Source organism: Lepidochelys kempii, chromosome 3 (genome assembly GCF_965140285.1).
Source record: "Lepidochelys kempii isolate rLepKem1 chromosome 3, rLepKem1.hap1, whole genome shotgun sequence".
NCBI classification, from domain to species: domain Eukaryota; kingdom Metazoa; phylum Chordata; order Testudines; family Cheloniidae; genus Lepidochelys; species Lepidochelys kempii.
Window position 1 is genome coordinate 976446 of NC_136382.1, and position 18638 is coordinate 995083.

Consider the following 18638-nt stretch of genomic DNA (forward strand, 5'->3'; position numbering starts at 1 on the left):
CCACGAGACAGGGCCCTGGGCACCGCAGCTCCCAGCAGCCCCTGCGGCCACCGGCAAGATGGCGGCGGCGGGCGCGGAGGAGCGGCCGGGGTCGCGGCGGGACAGGTGCGGGCGGGGCCGGGTCCGAGCGCGCTGCGGGGGTCGGATGGTGCAAGGGGGGCTCGGGCTCTGTGGGGCGCGCCGCGCCAGGCCATGGGGGGTCCGGGGGGGCGGGCTCTGTGGGGCGCGCCGCGCCCGGCCGTGGGGGGGCCCGGGGGGGCGGGCTCTGTGGGGCGCGCCGCGCCAGGCCATGGGGGGGTCCGGGGGGGCGGGCTCTGTGGGGCGCGCCGCGCCCGGACCGGGGGGCGGGCTCTGTGGGGCGCGCCGCGCCAGGCCATGCGGGGGCCCGGGGGGGCGGGCTCTGTGGGGCGCGCCGCGCCAGGCCATGGGGGGGCCCCGGGGGGGCGGGCTCTGTGGGGCGCGCCGCGCCCGGACCGGGGGGGGCCCGGGGGGGCGGGCTCTGTGGGGCGCGCCGCGCCCGGCCGTGGGGGGGGGCCCGGGGGGCGGGCTCTGTGGGGCGCGCCGCGCCCGGACCGGGGGGGGGGCCCGGGGGGCGGGCTCTGTGGGGCGCGCCGCGCCCGGCCATGGGGGAGTCCGGGGGGTCGGGCTCTGTGGGGCGCGCCGCGCCCGGCCATGGGGGGGTCCGGGGGGGCGGGCTCTGTGGGGCGCGCCGCGCCCGGACCGGGGGGGGGGCCCGGGGGGCGGGCTCTGTGGGGCGCGCCGCGCCCGGCCATGGGGGAGTCCGGGGGGGCGGGCTCTGTGGGGCGCGCCGCGCCCGGCCATGGGGGGGTCCGGGGGGGCGGGCTCTGTGGGGCGCGCCGCGCCCGGACCGGGGGGGGGGCCCGGGGGGCGGGCTCCGTGGGGCGCGCCGCGCCGGGCTCTGAGGCGTCGTGCCCCACAGCGGCAGCGGGGAGGACTCCCTGGACACGCTGCTGAGCCGCCTGCCGCTGACGCCCGCGCTGTCCCCGCGGAAACGGACCATGAGCCAGTCGAAGACGGAGCCCCCGCTGCTGCGGACCAGCAAACGGACCATTTACACGGCGGGGCGGCCGCCCTGGTACACCGAGACGGGCACGCCCTTCAAGGAAGCCTTCGTCATCGGTGAGACCCCCAAGCTGGCTGCCCGGCTGCAGCTGTGCCAGGCGCTGGACTGGCCGGGCAGGGCCTGCCCCCGCTGACAAGCGCCGCTGGGCTCCCCAACCCAACCCCTGGCCCCACGGGCAGCCCGGGCTGCCCCTGTCGCGCCCCTGCCCTTGCGCTGTAGGTGCGTCGGGCTCGGGCTGGCGTCGAAGCGTGGCTCAAACTCGCCGTTCGCTGGCAAAAGTTCAGCGTAGGCCGAGACCTTGAACCTGACCTGATGCCTGTGGGCAGCCAGCCTAGGGGGCGGCGGGCAGGTGGGCCGTGCTGGCAGGAGCCGTGCTGCAGAGGCTGAGCGAGCTGGAGTCCCCGCGGGCCCCCTGCCCAGGTGTGTCGCGTTGCTGTAATGCAGAGGGGGGGCTGAAGCGCGAGTAACTGAGGCAGGTCATTGTCCGCCGGGATGGGGAGGGGTCTTCTAGCCAGCTGGAGGTGGTAGGCAGTGTTAACTGTGGGTGTTGCTGAGCGAGGACTCCAGCAGTCTCCTAGACTATGGACCGCACTGACCGTTTGTGGATGTGAACCTGCCGCCAGGGGCTGTGCACCCCACAACCCCCAGGCCTCTCCTGCCCACCCAGCCACTCCACCACCCCCTGATCGGGTCCGGCTCTGCGCTGCTCACCTCACCCCATAGCCTGGCGCTGTTCCCCTTTTCTGCTTTCACCTCAACGGGCCTTGCTGTGAGTAGATGAGCTGCCCGCTCCAAGCACCGCTGCTGCCCCATGGGGCTTTCTGAGTCAGCAACTGACAGGGTGGACACAGGGATCCGAGGGGATCATGCTTTGGGTGGGGTGACGGCAAGTGAGCGTGGGGGTTACAGTGAGCTTCAGGGGGCAGTGGGGTGATGGCAAATGGAAGGGGGAGCTGGGGGGGTGAGATGGGGGGAAGCAGTGGCTGGTAGGTAGGGGATGATGGGCAGTGGGCGGGGCAGGGTCAAGGGGTGACAGTGAGCTGGAGGGATCAGCCGGTGCTGGTGCATGAGGGAGGGGACAGTGGCAGATAGGGAGGGGATGATGGGGAACGGTGGGGGGCCAGGCTCAGGGGTAACAATGAGCAGGAGGGGTTAGCAGGTGCTAGTGAGTGGGGGAGGGCGTGTCTGGGCAGTTCTCAGAGCTGCTCTATGAAAGGCCTTGTCCCTTTGCCCAGCATCCTCCACCGACCCACCTGGCCTCTTCCAAGCCTGAGCTTAGCCCCGGCAGAGTCTCTGCGAAGTTTGGAACGATGCTACCAGACAGCATATTCGGGCGATGATGTGGGTCAGACCAACTCTATCCCGTCCTGCTCCTCAAGCAGGGACCAGCTGCCCTGAAGCCATGGGGACAGGCATGTGTTGCCTGCCGTTTCTCCGGTGTTGTCCCTTCGTGGCCCCGAGGGTGCCCAGTGCCTGCAGGGGCAGCAGCGTGCATGGTGGGATGTTGATACCCCGTGTGTGTGTGTGTGGGGGGGTGAATGTTGTGGATGAGGATGTGGCTTAGCAGGGGCTGTGCCTGGCTCTGAGGGCCGTGTACTTTGGTGTCAGTGTCGGGTGCCCTCGCTAACTGGCCCAGAGCGTTCTCTGTGGGGCCTTGCTGGGTATGTGGGGGGCGGGGCCGAGCTATGGCGTACTGCTGACCAGCCCTCTGCCGACAGGGCTCCCGTGCCCCTCCCCAGAGGGTGGGCGGGATATGGCCCTGTTTTCTCCATGCTGACCTTCCTGTGAATCTCCTGGACGGAGGCGGCGCTGGGGAAGCAGCGGCCAGCATCGGGGCGGATTTCTCTCTCCAGGCCTGTGTGGAGGGAGCGCATCAGGCAAGACCACGGTGGCCAATAAGATCATTGAGGCCCTGGACGTGCCCTGGGTGGTGCTGCTGTCCATGGACTGCTTCTATAAGGTGAGCCAGTGCGCCCCTGGGGGAAGGGGGAGCCCTGACAGGGCTGGACATCTCTGCTGCCCCGGCCCTGGCAGTCAGCTGCCCCAGCCCTGAGGCTGACCAGCTGCTGTGGATGGGGGTGGGGGGCCAGAGCCCTGGCTGAGGCTGAAGGCTTGGGGAGCTGGGCTCCCTGAGCTCTGCCCAGAACATCTCCTGCCAGGGAGGCAGCCCTGGGTCCCCACCAGTGGGGCTGCTGCTTAGGGGGTGTCTATAGTTGGGGTACTGGGCTCCATGTCTGAATTTCAGCAGATCGAATGGACTGTGTTTCCTCCATCCTATCAACTCTTTCCCTTGCCCCTCCTCCACCCCTCCACGTACTGCACCTGTGCCCCTCCCCTGTACGCTGCTCCGCCCTCTTCCCTGTGCGCCCCCCCCCCCCACCTATGCACTGCCCCGTCTCCCCCACCCCTCCCCAGGTGCTGAATAAGGAGCAGCAGGAGCTGGCTGCCCACAACGAGTACAACTTCGACCACCCCGATGCCTTTGACTTCGACCTGCTGATCAGCGTGCTGCGCAAGCTGAAGAAGGGCAAGAGCGTCAAGGTGCCTGTGTATGACTTCACCACGCACAGCCGCCGCAAGGAGTGGGTATGTGGGGGCAGGGCGGGGAGCCCTGCCAGATGTACGGCTTCCCGTGGGCAGGGGAGGGCTGGGGGCAGGGCGGGGAGCCCCTCCATGTGTACGACTTCCCAAGGGGAGGGCTGGGGGCAGTGCACAGTGTGTGTGGGGAGGATGGGGTGTGTGGGGACAGAGTTTGGGGTAAGGCAAGGGAATGGGGTGCAGTGGGGGAGCGGACAGGGGCAGGGTTACCAGTCTCTGAAGCATGGTGTGGCCCTTCTCTCCCTGCAGAAAACCATCTACGGGGCCAATGTGGTAGTGTTTGAGGGGATTTTGTCTTTTGCCAACAAGGAGCTGCTGAAGGTATGGCTTGCCTGCTGGCGCTGGGCACTGCCTGGGGCAGGGAGGGCTGTCCTGGGTGCCTGCTGGCATTGGGCACTGCCTGGGAACCGGTGTGGAGGACAGGTCTGTCCTCAGAGCACCCCTGGGAGGGTTGGAGAGACTGGCCTGGAGTGCACATGGGGGTTGGGGGAACAGCCAGCTGACCACTCCCGAGAACCACCCCTTTGTGCTCTGTGTGGTCAGAGCTGGGTGTGCGGGGGGAGGGCCATGCCCTGAGTCTCAGAGCTGGGGCAGGCCTGGTTGGGGGGCAGACGGGTGTTCACCCTCCTGGACCCCCAGCTCCTGGACATGAAGGTGTTTGTGGACACGGACTCCGACATCCGGCTGGTGCGGCGGCTGCAACGTGACATCATGGAGCGCGGGCGCGACCTTGTGGGCGTCATCAAGCAGTACAACAAGTTCGTCAAGCCGGCCTTCGAGCAGTACATCGAACCCACCGTGCAGGTGGCCGACATCGTGGTGCCCAGAGGTGAGGCCGCGCTGGGGGAGCCGGGTCAGGCTCCAGGTGGGCAGTGGGTGTCAGAGTGGGTGGGGCTGCGGGGGAGAGAGGGTGGGTGAGGCAGTGCTCTGGGTATCTGAAGGGGTGTCAGAGTGGGCAGGGCTGGGCACTCAGGGTGGGTAGGTCAGGGGCTGGGCTCCAGGTGGGTGGAGGTGTCAGGGCGAGTGGGTGGAGAACTGGGCTGAGGGGTCAGGGTGTTGGGTGGGCAGGGCTTGGGGGTTGGGCTCCAGGTGGGCAGGGGTGTGGGGTGGGCAGGGCTGGGCTCTGGCCGGGGGGGGCGTGGGGTAGGCAGGGCTGGGATTCATCTCCTGTTCTTGCTCCTGTCAGGTGGGGAGAACTTCGTGGCCCTGGATCTCATTGTGCAGCATGTGCACAGCCAGCTGGAGAAGGTGAGGAGGGTGGGGCGGCTGCTGTCTCTGGCTCCTTGGTCCCGCGCGCTACGGGCGACGCGGACCCCTCAGCTGTTGTATGGTGGCTCCGGCTGACGCAGGATTGCCCCCGATTCAGGGCCCCTGGGCCCCATGTGGTGTCCCCGGTCAGGCTGAGAGGGGAAGGGTGAGAGCAAGTGCCCCTAAAGCAGGGGCCGAGCTGGCTGGTCCAGGGCACCACATTGCATGTCTCCCGCACCTCCTCGTTCTCCAGTCTGGCACGGCTGACTGGTAGCTGGCCCCTGCTCTCCTGGTCCCTCAGTCCTGACCTGCAGTCCCCGACCAGCCCTGGGTGCCTCACACACAGCTCTGCCGGTGCCCCCAATCCCTCCCCACAGCCCCCAGCTACCCCAGCCCTGGGCTCCCCTCCCCCAGCTCTGCCAGTGCCCCCAATCCTTCCCCACAGCCCCCGGCTACCCCAGCCCTGGGCTCCCCTCCCCCAGCTCTGCCAGTGCCCCCAATCCCGCCCCACAGCCCCCGGCTACCCCAGCCCTGGGCTCCCCTCCCCCAGCTCTGCCAGTGCCCCCAATCCCGCCCCACAGCCCCCGGCTACCCCAGCCCTGGGCTCCCCTCCCCCAGCTCTGCCAGTGCCCCCAATCCCGCCCCACAGCCCCCGGCTACCCCAGCCCTGGGCTCCCCTCCCCCAGCTCTGCCAGTGCCCCCAATCCCTCCCCACAGCCCCCGGCTACCCCAGCCCTGGGCTCCCCTCCCCCAGCTCTGCCAGTGCCCCCAATCCCGCCCCATGGTCCCCTGCTACCCCAGCCCTGGGCTCCCCACACACAGCCCTGCCACTGCCCCCAATCCCGCCCCATGGTCCCCGGCTACCCCAGCCCTGGGCTCCCCACACACAGCCCTGCCACTGCCCCCAATCTTGCCCTACAGCCCCCGGCCAGCCCAGCCCTGCCCCTCCATGGATATTCGCGCACCCATTGCTGTGGCTTTGCCTGCTCCCAGGGTTAGCAACAGCTGGAGGTGCTGGGTGGGGTGAGGGGGCTGTGCTGCTACTGGGGCGGGGGGTGGGGCGGGGGGGCTTGCGAGCAGTGACAGATGTTCTGTATTTCTCTCCCTATCCCCTGCCCTGCAATCTCGACGTGGGCTCTCACCATTGCAGCGTGAAATCACGGTCAGGTACGATGGGCGCAGTGCGGCCCCTCTCTCCTCTCACACCTCAGCCCAGGGTGCAGTGCGGGGATGGGACCAGCCTGGACCTGTCCCCGGGCGCAGTGCGGGGAGCGGGATGCGGGCAGCCCGGACCTGTCCCCGGGCGCAGTGCGGGGAGCGGGCAGCCCGGACCATGGCAGTTCCAGGGCCCCAGCCACTCAGACGAGGCGTGGTTAGCACCGATGCCACAGAAGGGCTGGCAGCGCTAATAGCCACTTGATTCCTGTGGTGCATGGCATGCGTAGACTCCCTAGTGCTGCTCCTGTAGCCGGTTCCCTGGGAGCCCCTCCACCTGCCCACCAGGGAGGCTCCAGCCCCTCCGCAGCGTGTGCCGGGGTCTGCCAGGGGGCCTCTGCTTGGTGCGGCTGAGCCCGCAGCTGGGCGGCTTGCCTCGTGGGGCAGCACGGGAGCTGCCAATCATGTCCCCTCTGGAGCCAGAGGGGCTCCCCGAGCAGGGAGAGCTGCTGCGGCTTGCTGGCACACCTCCCCGGAGGCAGGCACACCGGGACCTGTGCCTTGCCTCTTCTGCTGGCCACCTCCCGGGCAGCCACCTAGAATATGTGTTTAGGGGGGGTCTGACCCCTTGGGATGACTCTGGACGCTCTCCTTGCTTGCTCTCACAGGGCACTGGGCCAGGCTGTGCTGCTGAGTTGTGGGGCTCAGCTGCTGTTCGGGGCGGGGGGGGGGGGGGTTGGGGTTTGCTCGGCTCCTCCAGAGGGGGTCTGGAAAGGGGCAGCAGCCTCAGCCCCAGCCCACACTCTCACTCGAGACTGCCAGCTTAACGCAGCGCTGCTGGGCGTGTTCTGCTCAGACACTGCCCAGCTGCTGCTGGGGTGTAGCAGGGCAAAGCCAAAACGGGAGGTGGGCCTCCATGACCACCTGCTGGGGCCAGGCAGCTCCACCCCCCTCCCTGTCCCTGCAGCTAGGTGGGACAAGGCTGCTTCCCTCCTCCAGGTGCTTCCAGCAGCTCCCTGCTCTCGCTAGGGCTGGGGCCAGCTGCTTCTCCCTTCGGGCTCTGTTGGGCTGCCCCCCTCTCCCCCAGCACCCTGTGTCCATAGCAGGAAGCTGCTGCCGCCCTCTAATGCCCGTTTGTCTCTCTCTTGTGCCCTTGTCGTGCCCTCCCCTGTCCCTGTTGGCCCGCGGTGTCTGCACCAGAGGAAGCTGCGCTGGCATATGTGAGGACAGTTTGTCTCCGTTCCTTCCCTGCTGCGCTGGCCGTTCCTGTGTGTGTTGCTTGGCTTGGGGGGATGTCTCCTTGGCGGGTGACTTGCTTTGTTTGTCCCTGAGCCCCCCGGAGCGGAGCAGACCCTTCCCACGATGCTGTGTGTGTGTGACCTGCAGGGCTGGTGCTGTCGTCCAGGCCTCTCCACAGTCTCTTGGCACTAACCCTCTGCCAGGCAGGGCCCTGGTCCATGCTGGGCTCCCTGCTGTGGGAGGAGGGCTCTCGTCACCAGGGGGGAGCGGCAGACAGGCCCGGGGGGCAATACCTGCTTCCCAGCTCAGTAGCTGCTAGCCCTGCCCCTGGACGAGCTGGGAGGCAGTGAAGCCGAGCGCCCCACGCTGCATGAGCTTTGCGGCCTCCACAGTCAGGATATGGGCTTCGTCCGGGGAGCACTGGGGAGGCTGCTCCTGCATTTCCTCCAGCGAGAGACACGCTTAGAATCATAGAAGATCAGTGTTGGAAGGGACCTCTGGAGGTCATCTAGTCCAACCCCCTGCTCAAAGCAGGACCAACCCCAACTAAATCATCCCAGCCAGGGCATTGTCAAGCTGGGCCTTAAAAACCTCTAAGGATGGAGATTCCACCACCTCCCTAGGGAACCCATTCCTGTGCTTCACCACCCTCCTAGTGAGGCTTCATTGGCCTCAAACTGCACCGCAGCCGTGAGAGCTGCTGGGTTCAGGCTGCGCGGGTGTCACGGATCCACAGGATTGGTGCTACACCCCCTGCTTTGGAACAGTGTCTTGGAGGAGCCCTTCAGTGGGCCAGCCCCTCCCCAACGGGTCCCACTCTTCCTTCCCAAGTCTGAACCGCCGGGCTCCAGCACTCCTGCTTCACACCGAGAACTCTGGTGAGCGAGTCCCACTGAGACTGATCCTAGTAGAGACTTGTCCATTCTGCAGCGATCCAGGCCCCTTTGCAGTGACACTCTCACAGCTTCTTTAAACAGGGTGAGCCCAGAGAGGAGACGGCTGAAGCATGGTCCATTCTGGTCAGTCCAGAGCCCAGCCAGACTGCAGTAACTCCATTTTTTCTCTCTTGCTCTCACTCACTCACACACCTGGTTTAAATTAGGTCAGTTTAACTACATTGCAGAGGGGTGTGAAAAAATCCCCCCACCCCCCCGCGGGAGTGGCGTAGTTAAGCTGACCTAAGTCCCTGTCTAGACAGCAGTAGGTTGACAGAAGAATTCTTCCATCGACCTAGCTACTGCCTCTCGGGGAGCTGGATGCTCCTGTCGGCGTGGTTCGTGTCTACCCTGAACTGCTACAGCAAGGCAGCTGTAGTGTTCTGAGCATCGACAAGCCCGAAGTCTGACCTCAGTCACGGCTAGTCTACGCTAGCCAGCGGGCGAGCACTCTCCCATCGGCATTATGACTGCACCTCGGCGAGAGGTGGAAGCGATGGTGGGAGAGCACCTCCTGCTGACCGCACTGCTGTGGACAGTCCTTAGGTGGCTGTAATGTGCGTCACGTGCGGGGGGGCTTTTCACACCCCTGAATGACAGAAGTTAGATTGACAGAAGCGGTAGTGTAGACCTGCCTAGCTCCTAGGTGAGAGAGTTTCCTCCAGAAGCCAGCACTCATCCCCCACCTCTCACCAGCCAGTCATTTGTTCTCTGCTCAGCTTCCCTGCTGAGAGCGTGGATCCAGGAGTCATTGGATCTGGTCTTGTCTCTCTGGGCCCCTTCTTGATCTGGGTGGGTGTCAGCTGGTTCCCTAATGACTGTTCATTCCACCCAGATAGGGAGATGACACCCACGTAGGTCTCTTAGCCTGCCCTGAGAGCCAACGTCATCCCTTTTCCCCAGCAAGTAATGTGTGTGTAGGGGAAACCGAGGCACGGATAGGCTTCAGAGCAACTCTTATAATTCCCTTGTCACAGCAGGCCCTATGGGGCTGTCTGTGCTGTGGCTGGGAGGCCGGACTGCAGCATGTGTGCTGCACCTGCGTTAGCTTCCATCTAAACTGGTCTCCGTCTAGCTAGATGAAAACTTGCTCTAGTGACAGGCGCACACCAGGGGCCCCGGTGAGCGGGGCTAGCCTGTGCCCCCGCTCATGTTACTGCAGCTTCACTGCCACTGGGAGGTGGGGCCGTCCCTGGCATGCCAGAGCAAGTGTCCACATGTCTCCCCCGTGCAGCTGGTTCTGTGCCCTGTGTTTGGAGGGAGCCCCGGGAGCAGGGCATGGGGCTGCCTGGCAGACTCCTGGTGGGTGGAGCTGCCGTGCAGGTGTCAGACACACGCACGCCCAAAGGAGTCTCCTGCGGGGTAGTGAATGCGGCAGAGGGCTGGCGGGGCCACCGGCATTTCCCTGCATGTGGGTGGGGCTGGCGCGTGCATGCCTATGCAAATGCCTGGCAGAGGGCTGCTGGGACAGACTCACTTGTGTCTTTCTGCAGAGCAGCCCTGGCCTCTGCCCACCAAGGGCAGCCGCTGCCCAAGTCGCTGAGTGTCCTCGAGGGCACGCCGCAGGTGCGTGGCATGCACACCATCATCAGGTACTGAGTCCCCCACCCTCTCTGTGGGTGGGGCAGCCTATCCTTTCCCACCCCTCGCCCTCTCCCTGTGGGGGGGCTGGCCTAGTTGGAGTCCTGGAGCACTGCAGTCCCCCTGCCTCAGTTTCTCTTCTGACTTTTCCAGGAACTCTCTCTCAGCCAGGCATATTTCAAATCAGGCCCCCCACTCCTGAGATGTGGTTGACGAAGTCTCTCAGACATGGGCTTTGTTTGGCCCTGGTTCCCTTCGCTGCAGGGTGTCCAGTCTACCCTGATTCCCTCTCTGCCCCAGTCGATTAAGTGGGGCAGGGCTGCTGGTCTGTCACTGATCCCCGGCATCGGGGGTATGCCACCTGCTTGGAAACAGTCTCTGGGAGGTGCCCCTGAGATGGGCCAGAACCCCAGGGGTCTCATTCTTCCTTCAGGGTAGGCCATGCGGCTTCACCGCCTCCTGAGACTGGACTTCTGGGGCTCCAGCCCCCCTGCCCCACCCCCTGAGCTCCCATCAGTGAGTCAAGCTGCACTAGACACCTGACAGATCCTTGCCCGCTCCCAACCCGGTATTTCCAGTGACACTCAGGCAGAGTTTTCAGACTGGTGGGTTTTTCAGGCTACGTGTACACTAGCAAGGTTCCAGCAGTGTGCTGGAAGGTCTCCCGTGTAGCTGCCCTATGCTGCCAGGAGTGACCTCTCACAGCAGCCCTTGGTCAGCACAGAGAGATGAAGGGTAAAGCATGGCGCAAGTCATTCTGGTCAGCCCAGAGCCCAGCCCAGCTGTGGGGAACCCCATTCTTGAAGCTCTGTCTCTCTCCTCGTTCACATCCCAGGTGAGCGCCCCGACTCCTCCCAGCAGCCAGCTCTTACCCCCCCTCCCAGCTCCTTTTGTTCTTGAGCTGGTGTTGCTCAGCTTCCCTGCTGAGAAGTGTGGAAATTGGTGTCCCTGCACCCACGCCTCCCCCGGTGTCAAGGTCCTGGTGATTGCCTTGCCATTCCTTCTTGGATTTTCCGTTGCTATGGTCGGCCTTGGCCAGTCCTTTCCCGTGGCCCGGCCTGGCTCAGGCAGCTAGGCACCATTCCTACCCATGTCTCCCAGCCTGCCCGGAGAGCGGCCTTAGTCCTTTTCTGCCCTGGGTAGGCATACAAAATACAGGGGAAACTGAGGCACACATGGGCTTCATAGAAAATATTACAGAAAATTCCCACATTGTCACAGGGTCCCACTCTGGTCCCTGGCCTCTCTGCAGAGCCTTTTCTGGTCCCAGGCCTCAGGCTGGGCAGCAAGGTTGGCAGGGTCTGTCCGGATCTCAGCGGGAGGAAGTCGCCTAACTGTAGGTGGCCCAGTTCCCAGCCTAGTCTGCTGATCCTTCCTAGAACTGCTCTTAAAGGGAGTGCCACCTTGGAGCAGGCCTGGCTGGCCTGAGGTGCTGCTGCCCTTACTGGGGGGAGACGGAGCATCCTCCCGCCGTCCTGCCCCAGTGAGACTTGGTGAGCTGGCCCTGCTGCTGGGGGCCGTGGGCAAATGGTATATTGGTCGGGCTAGTCTGGTGTAACCAGAGCTCCTCCATCCCTGCCCCGTCAGCATGTCCCTGCCCCGTCAGCATGTCCCTGCCCCGCAATGGAGGACGAAGGAGCGGGAGACACCCTCCATCAGGCCACTCCCCCAATCTTTGAGGGCTGTTTTTTTCTTTCAGAGGGTCCAAGAACAGATCCCTGTGGGAGCTCACTAGAAACACCCACTTGAGGATGGTTCACTGTTTAGTTACATTGTGAGACCTGTCAGTTAGCCAGCTTTTAATCCACTTACTGTGTGCCATTTTGAATTTGTATTATTTTAGTTAGTATCCTGTGGTACCAAGTCAAATTATCACATCACCACTATTACCTTTATCAACCAAACTTGTAACCTCGTCAGACAGAGAGATCCTGTCAAACTATTTCCATAAATCCACATGGATTGAAAAGGAGAGTAATATAATTAATGCCATTCTTTATTCAGTGATTCGGTTATTCCCTTATTTTCCCTGGAGGGGGGTGATGGCTAGGTCCCCTCTATGCCCTGGGACCCCCACGTAGGAGAGGTGACAGGGCCCTGGTGCTGGGGGTGCATGGATCTACCCTGGCAGCCATCTGGGAGAACCTGGCTCATTAGGGGGAGTGACAAGATATTTTCCCCACCATGCCTGTTCTCTGCCCCCAACCCACTTACCTGCGCTGCATTCTCTGCCCCCAGGAGATGGGGCTGGAATTGGGGTGCCGTTGGGGTGGGGGGACGCAGGGGCCCCAGAGCCTGGAGTCTGCTCTTACCTCTGTGTCACTGGTCCAACAGGAACAAGGACACAACCAGGGACGAGTTCATCTTCTATTCCAAGCGCCTGATGAGGCTGCTGATTGAACATGCCCTCTCCTTCCTGCCACTCAAAGTATGTGACCTGCCCCTCCTGCCTGCCACTCATGCTACAGGCCCTGCCCCTTCCCCCAGTGACCCACCCTTCCTGCCTGCCACTCATGCTACAGGCCCCGCCCCTTCCCCACTGACCCACCCTTCCTGCCTGCCACTCACGCTACAGGCCCCGCCCCTTCCCCCAGTGACCCACCCTTCCTGCCTGCCACTCATGCTACAGGCCCCGCCCCTTCCCCACTGACCCACCCTTCCTGCCTGCCACTCATGCTACAGGCCCCGCCCCTTCCCCACTGACCCACCCTTCCTGCCTGCCACTCACGCTACAGGCCCCGCCCCTTCCCCCAGTGACCCACCCTTCCTGCCTGCCACTCATGCTACAGGCCCCGCCCCTTTCCCACTGACCCACCCTTCCTGCCTGCCACTCATGCTACAGGCCCCGCCCCTTCCCCACTGACCCACCCTTCCTGCCTGCCACTCATGCTACAGGCACCGCCCCTTTCCCAGTGACCCACCCTTCCTGCCTGCCACTCATGCTACAGGCCCCGCCCCTTCCCCCAGTGACCCACCCTTCCTGCCTGCCACTCATGCTACAGGCCCCGCCCCTTTCCCACTGACCCACCCTGCCTGCCTGCCACTCATGCTACAGGCCCCGCCCCTTCCCCACTGACCCACCCTGCCTGCCTGCCACTCATGCTACAGGCCCCGCCCCTTTCCCACTGACCCACCCTTCCTGCCTGCCACTCATGCTACAGGCCCCGCCCCTTCCCCCAGTGACCCACCCTTCCTGCCTGCCACTCATGCTACAGGCCCCGCCCCTTTCCCACTGACCCACCCTTCCTGCCTGCCACTCATGCTACAGGCCCTGCCCCTTCCCCACTGACCCACCCTTCCTGCCTGCCACTCATGCTACAGGCCCCGCCCCTTCCCCCAGTGACCCACCCTTCCTGCCTGCCACTCATGCTACAGGCCCTGCCCCTTCCCCACTGACCCACCCTTCCTGCCTGCCACTCACGCTACAGGCCCCGCCCCTTCCCCCAGTGGACCCCCCCCTTCCTGCCTGCCACTCATGCTACAGGTCCTGCCCGTTCCCCCCACTTACCCACCCTTTCTGCCTGCCACTCACGCTACAGGCCCCGCCCCTTCCCCAGTGACCCACCCTTCCTGCCTGCCACTCAGGCTACAGGCCCCGCCCCTTCCCCACTGACCCACCCTTCCTGCCTGCCACTCAGGCTACAGACCCCGCCCCTTCCCCCGGTGGACCCCCCCTTCCTGCCTGCCACTCATGCTACAGGCCCCGCCCCTTCCGGGGTGACCTGCCCCCAACCTGCCACGTAAGGCCCACCCTGCCCTTTGCTACCTGTCCAGCTGTGTCATGCTGCAGCCTGGCTCAGGGTCCGCCCCCATGTTAATGACCTGCTCTTCTTCTGCAGCCAGTGACGGTGGAGACGCCTCAGGGGACTGTGTATGAAGGGAAGCGGTTCCACAGGCAGCGGGTGAGACTGGCCAGGTCCCCCCAGGACTCTGGGAGGAAGGGTGGCCATTCCGCGGCCCAGGCCTGGGAGAGCTGGTTCCATTCCCTGCTCCGCACAGACTGCCTGTGCGACCCTGGGCCCGTCACTTAGCTTCTTGAGGTCAGTTCCCCCTGTCCTCTGCAGTGAGGCGGGACTGGGAGAAGATGGTGAGGCTCTCAGGTCCTGGGCCAATGGGGGCCAGAGATATGTCCTAGATAGGTGGATAGACAACACCCCCTTGGGCTCTAGAGGGGAGATGCGAGGCTTCCCAGAGTGCTTTGGGGAATAGGAAGGGTGGCTGGGGGTCCTTGCCCCAGTGTGAGGGCTGGGGGACTGTTGGGGGGGTGCTGCCCCAGTGTGGGAGGTGGGGGGGGGGGAGAGGGAGAGAAGTGCTGCCCTGGCGTGGGGTCTGGGAGGCGGTCGCTGCCCAGTCCAATCTAAGGTGGCTGTTGTCCAGATCACAGGTGTGTCCATCCTGCGGGCGGGGGAGACCATGGAGCAGGCTCTCACTGCTGTCTGCAAAGACATTCGACTGGGCAAGATTCTGATCCAGACCAACCATGACACAGGGGAGCCTGAGGTGAGCGCTGCCCTGTGCATCCCCTCTCTGCCCCCAGCTCTTGGGGAGCATCGGCTCCCATCCCACCAACCCTTCCCCCCTGTGACGATGCTGCCCGTGGGAGCCAGCTGAGGTCACTTAATCAGCGTGAACTGCAAACCCCAAACACTGGTGGATAGTCCACTCCTTCGATTCACCCAACCAGCCCAAACCAGCTTCTATAGTACCTCCCTGGGTACTCAGATGTCCAAATAATGCAGTTCCCTTAAAGTGCCCAGCCGCAGGCCTCCATCCAGACACACACGTCAAACATAGGATTATAAATTCTGAAAATCTTATTTCATCATAGAAAAGAAAAGGTTCTCCTGACCCCAAAGGACCAAGCCCCAGACCCCGGTCAAATGATAACTTAGATCTTACCCTAAATACACGCTTACAGTCAATTCTTATTAACCAAACTAAAATTTATTAAAAAAAGGAGAGAGAGAGCGTGCTGGTTAAAAGATCGATATACAGACATACTTGAGTTCAGTTCTTGAGGTTCAGTTACAGAGCAGAGTTGAGCTTGTAGTTGCCAAAAGTCCTTTTAGAAATAGTCCATGGGTTACAGTCCAATGTCCATGTTCAGGGTGACTCCCGTCAGTGACTGGGGATCTCAATCCTTATGGCTTAAGGTTTCCACCTCCTGAAACCCAAAGCAGGTTTGAGATGATGAAGGATCGTGTCCCAGGGTATTTATACATTTCCAGCAGCCATTTGGCCTGAGAAAACAATCGGCTTCACTTTCCTTTTCCCAAACATTCTGGCAATTAGCCCAGGGTCATTTATCCATTAACAGTTCAGATACCGGTTACCACAACCTTCAAAGAGCCATATAGACAATAATACTATGTCACTCAAGTGTCTTCCTAAATGTTAATATTCCCCTTTTGATCTTTGAATCAAAGCTATAGCAACAGACAAGACTTGAGCGAACATCTACCCTTCTATCTCTAACAATGCCAGCTGCATTTCAAAGCTCTATTCATTTACAGATCTCCTAACCAGACTTTAAAGTTCAGCCATGGGTCAGGTCAGTCTGGGAGTTCATTAACTCTTTCTGGCCCTGTCACCTTTCAATGAGCTATTATATTACACTCATAATGTCACACCCCCGGCATCCCCAGAGTGCTTGTGCTCTCAGCAGCCACCCTGCTCCGCCTGGGGGGCTGCCCAAGGAGCTGCGGGGAGTGGGCCCAGGGCATCACCCAGGGGAGGGGAGGGATAGCTCAGTGGTTTGAGCATTGGCCTGCTAAACCCAGGGTTGTGAGTTCAATCCTTGAGGGGGCCATTTAGGGATCTGGAGCAAAAATTGGGGATTGGTCCTGCTTCAAGCAGGGGGTTGGACTAGATGACCTCCTGAGGTCCCTTCCAACCCTAACCTTCTATGAATCTATGAATCACACTTGACTCCTTCATAAGCTCTGTCCCCCGTCTCTCCTCAGCTTCACTATCTGCGGCTCCCCAAGGAGATCAGCGAAGACTATGTCATCCTGATGGACAGCACCGTGTCCACAGGGGCTGCAGCCATGATGGCTGTGCGCGTCCTTCTGGTGAGCCTGAAGGGCAAGCTGCCTGGGGAGTGCAGGCTGGCGGCTGGGCTTTCCAGCATGGAAGCTACTGCTCTGAGCATGGGGCACTTCACCATAGGTGGCGGTATAATAGGCTAAGCCTCCCATGGCAGAGCTGCTGCCGCCGGGTTGCGAGTTTGGGTGGGTTGCATGGGGGAAGTTTTTTTGCTTATTATGCACCAGGCAGGTGCTGAGGTGGTTGAGGAGGTGGTGTGTGCTACTCAGCATCCCCAGTTCATCCATAATCTCCTGGAGTAGCAGATACCACCTCCTCAGCCGCCCCGGCATGGGGCATAGAAAAATCTCAGGGTCTTCAGGAAGAGCTTTTGTTTTTCTAGTGGGGCGTCTCAGGAGGGGAGATGGAGGGGTGTTGGCAGCATGGCTGGGGCCGGCCTGGGGCTCAGGACTCCCAGCGGCCCAGGACTCCTCCAGCTGTGGGAGGAGGGCGGCGGAGTGGGCTTTGGGTGGCCCGGTGCTCCTCCGGCCACAGAGGGGTTGGCAGGTCTCTGGGGGTGCTTGAGCGGAAGAGGCATGGCACTTCACTCTGGGGCCAAACGGCTCAGCACTGTCTATGCTGCAGGATCACGATGTCCATGAGGAGAAGATCTTCCTGCTGTCCCTGCTGATGGCGGAGATGGGGGTTCACTCCGTGGCCTACGCCTTCCCCCGTGTCCGCATCATCACTACAGCCGTGGACAAGAAGGTCAACGAGGAATTCCACATCATCCCTGGAATCGGTAAGGGGACGGGGAGCACAGCCTGGCTTGGGCAACTGACCAGGCCCTCCTGTGCCCTTCCTCAGCCCGGACCCAGCTGTGCTAGATGGTGTGCTCCCGGTAGGGCCGGGCCTTGGTTTCATTCTCCTGGGGCTGCCTCAGGGGAGAGGGGCTGGCATGAGGGAGGGGAAGGATGGCTCGGTGGTTTGAGCATTGGCCTGCTAAACCCAAGGTTGTGAGTTCAATCCTTGAGGGGACCATTTAGGGCTCTGGGGCAAAGATTGGGGATTGGTCCTGCCTGGAGCAGGGGGTTGGACTAGATGACCTCCTGAGGTCCCTTCCAACCGTGATCTTCTATGGTGGGGTGTCATGCTGCTGCAGCCCTTGTCTTACAGTGTTGCTTTTGTGTCTAGGTAACTTTGGAGACAGGTACTTTGGTACTGATGCCCCCTCCACCTGGTGTGAGAATGAGAGCACGGACTACTGAGTGTGATGGCCTGCCTGCCAGCCTTGCCGCCGCTGCCTCCTCCCTCCCTCTTTCCAGCCTTGCTCTTCTGCTGCCCCAGGATCGCCCCTCCCTGCTGGCCTCCGGACCACACGCTGTTAGGCGGGCAGCCATTTGGAAACTGCCCACCAGCACCCTCCATTGTGCGTGCAGGGCAGAGACTGCCTGTGGCTTGCAGTGTGCGCACACTGGGCACACACTCCTGGTGCCCCGCTCTGGTGGGTGGGAGGAGGGGGGTCAGATTCTCCCTTTGGCCCCACAGAGATGTGGTGGGTGTGGAGGTGGTAAGAGACTCTCCCTATGGCCTGGAAGGGGTGAGGTGAGGCCCATGCACAGGCTGGAGCAGGTTCTGTGTGTTTGTTTGCTCTGAGCAGTTACTCCCCCCCATGTTGCGGCTCAGGGGCCAGCTACTTGAAAAAGTGTCAGGGACACAGGATCAAATGGAGGGGAACAGCCCTGTCGTCCTCAGCCAGCAGCTCTCCTCCAGTGCCCTGAATGTGGGGCAGGGCCCTGGGGCTGTTTAGTCAGGAGCAGTCTGGTGCTGGCAGCAACCTAGGGCTTGTGCAGAATAGGAGGTGCGCCTCACCTTCCCCAGCAGGCCTTCCACCCAGGGGCCAGGGGCAGGAGTCTGGCAGCTCCCCCGTCTCTGGGCTGCTCTGCTGGCGTAGCAGAGATGCCCAGCCTGGCCGGGAGGCGGGTGGGGGATTGCAGCTCATCCCTCCTGCGGGCGTGGGCTTGTGCGGAGACCCGTCTAACCGGAGCTCCTTCCTTGACGCCTGGCTCGTGCTGGGGGCAGGCCAGCAGCGTGCGGCAGAAGCTCTGTGAGGGGGAGCGCGGCAAGGAGGCCTCCGCGTGTTTCGGCAACCCCCCATCCGAGCCCCCCAACGCCTGGGGCGCGGGGAGACGGGGCCGCGCCTGCTCCAGCTCGCGCCTTACGCCAGTGCCCGGGAAGCGAGGACCATGGACTGGGACAAGAGGAGTGCCCTCTCCGCGGAGAGCCGGTGCCAGGGGCCTCCCGCTGCCAGGGCTAGGAGCCCGGGGCTGCCTCGGGGGGCGCCGGGGCTGGGCCCGGGGGGCGCGCTGGGGGTCCCGCTTTTCTGGGCCCTCCGCTGAGACCGGCCCGAGGCGTCTGCAGGCGCCCTGGCCCCAGCGGGCGGCTCCGGTTGCCCTGGGGGCGGCTCCGCTGTGTACGCGTCAATAAAGGGTCTGCCAGGATCGCGCCTGCGCCTCTGTGCGCGCCGAGCCGGGCCGGGCCGGGCCAGCCCCGCCCCTCCCTGCCGGGCGCGCGGGGAGTCGAAGGGGGTGGGCGCGGGGCACGCTGGGAGTCGGAGGGGCGGAGCGCGGGGCACGCTGGGAGTTGGAGGGGTGGGCGCGGGGTGTGCTGGGAGTCGGAGGGGCGGCGTGCGGGGCACGCTGGGAGTTGGAGGCGCGTGGGGCACACTGGGAGTTGGCGGGGCGCGGGGCACGCTGGGAGTCGGAAGGGCGGGG

At 63.4% G+C, this 18638-nt stretch overlaps 2 protein-coding genes across 3 annotated transcripts in view; both read left to right on the plus strand.

Moving 5' to 3' along the window:
• LOC140908089 (uridine-cytidine kinase-like 1) lies at positions 1–18365 on the plus strand. 2 transcript variants are annotated; one of them, XM_078851983.1, is made up of 16 exons: positions 1–105; positions 941–1140; positions 2938–3044; positions 3500–3670; positions 3932–4003; positions 4322–4511; positions 4869–4930; positions 6081–6097; positions 7286–7305; positions 9758–9851; positions 12175–12268; positions 13680–13742; positions 14218–14340; positions 15804–15911; positions 16510–16666; positions 17059–18365. In XM_078851983.1, the coding sequence occupies exons 1-16, from the start codon at positions 59–61 to the stop codon at positions 17130–17132; spliced, it is 1599 nt and encodes a 532-aa protein (XP_078708109.1). In that variant the 5' UTR covers positions 1–58; the 3' UTR covers positions 17133–18365. The 2 variants fall into 2 exon arrangements, with proteins under 2 accessions (XP_078708109.1, XP_078708110.1); XM_078851984.1 differs by lacking the exon at positions 7286–7305 and having other exon boundaries at positions 9753–9851.
• Positions 17138–18638, plus strand: part of DNAJC5G (DnaJ heat shock protein family (Hsp40) member C5 gamma) — an 18825-nt gene continuing 17324 nt past the window's right edge. The window contains exon 1 of the mRNA XM_078851985.1: positions 17138–17293. Within this exon, the coding sequence (XP_078708111.1) occupies positions 17138–17293 (156 nt within the window). The remainder of the gene's footprint in view (positions 17294–18638) is intronic.

Excerpts from the sequence above, each read along its gene's own strand:
- LOC140908089 (XM_078851983.1), top strand. The coding sequence starts at position 59 with ATGGCGGCGGCGGGCGCGGAGGAGCGGCCGGGGTCGCGGCGGGACAG. Across the intron at positions 106-940 it reads CCGGGGTCGCGGCGGGACAG|CGGCAGCGGGGAGGACTCCC; the intron begins GTGCGGGCGGGG and ends CGTGCCCCACAG. Across the intron at positions 14,341-15,803 it reads ATGACACAGGGGAGCCTGAG|CTTCACTATCTGCGGCTCCC; the intron begins GTGAGCGCTGCC and ends GTCTCTCCTCAG.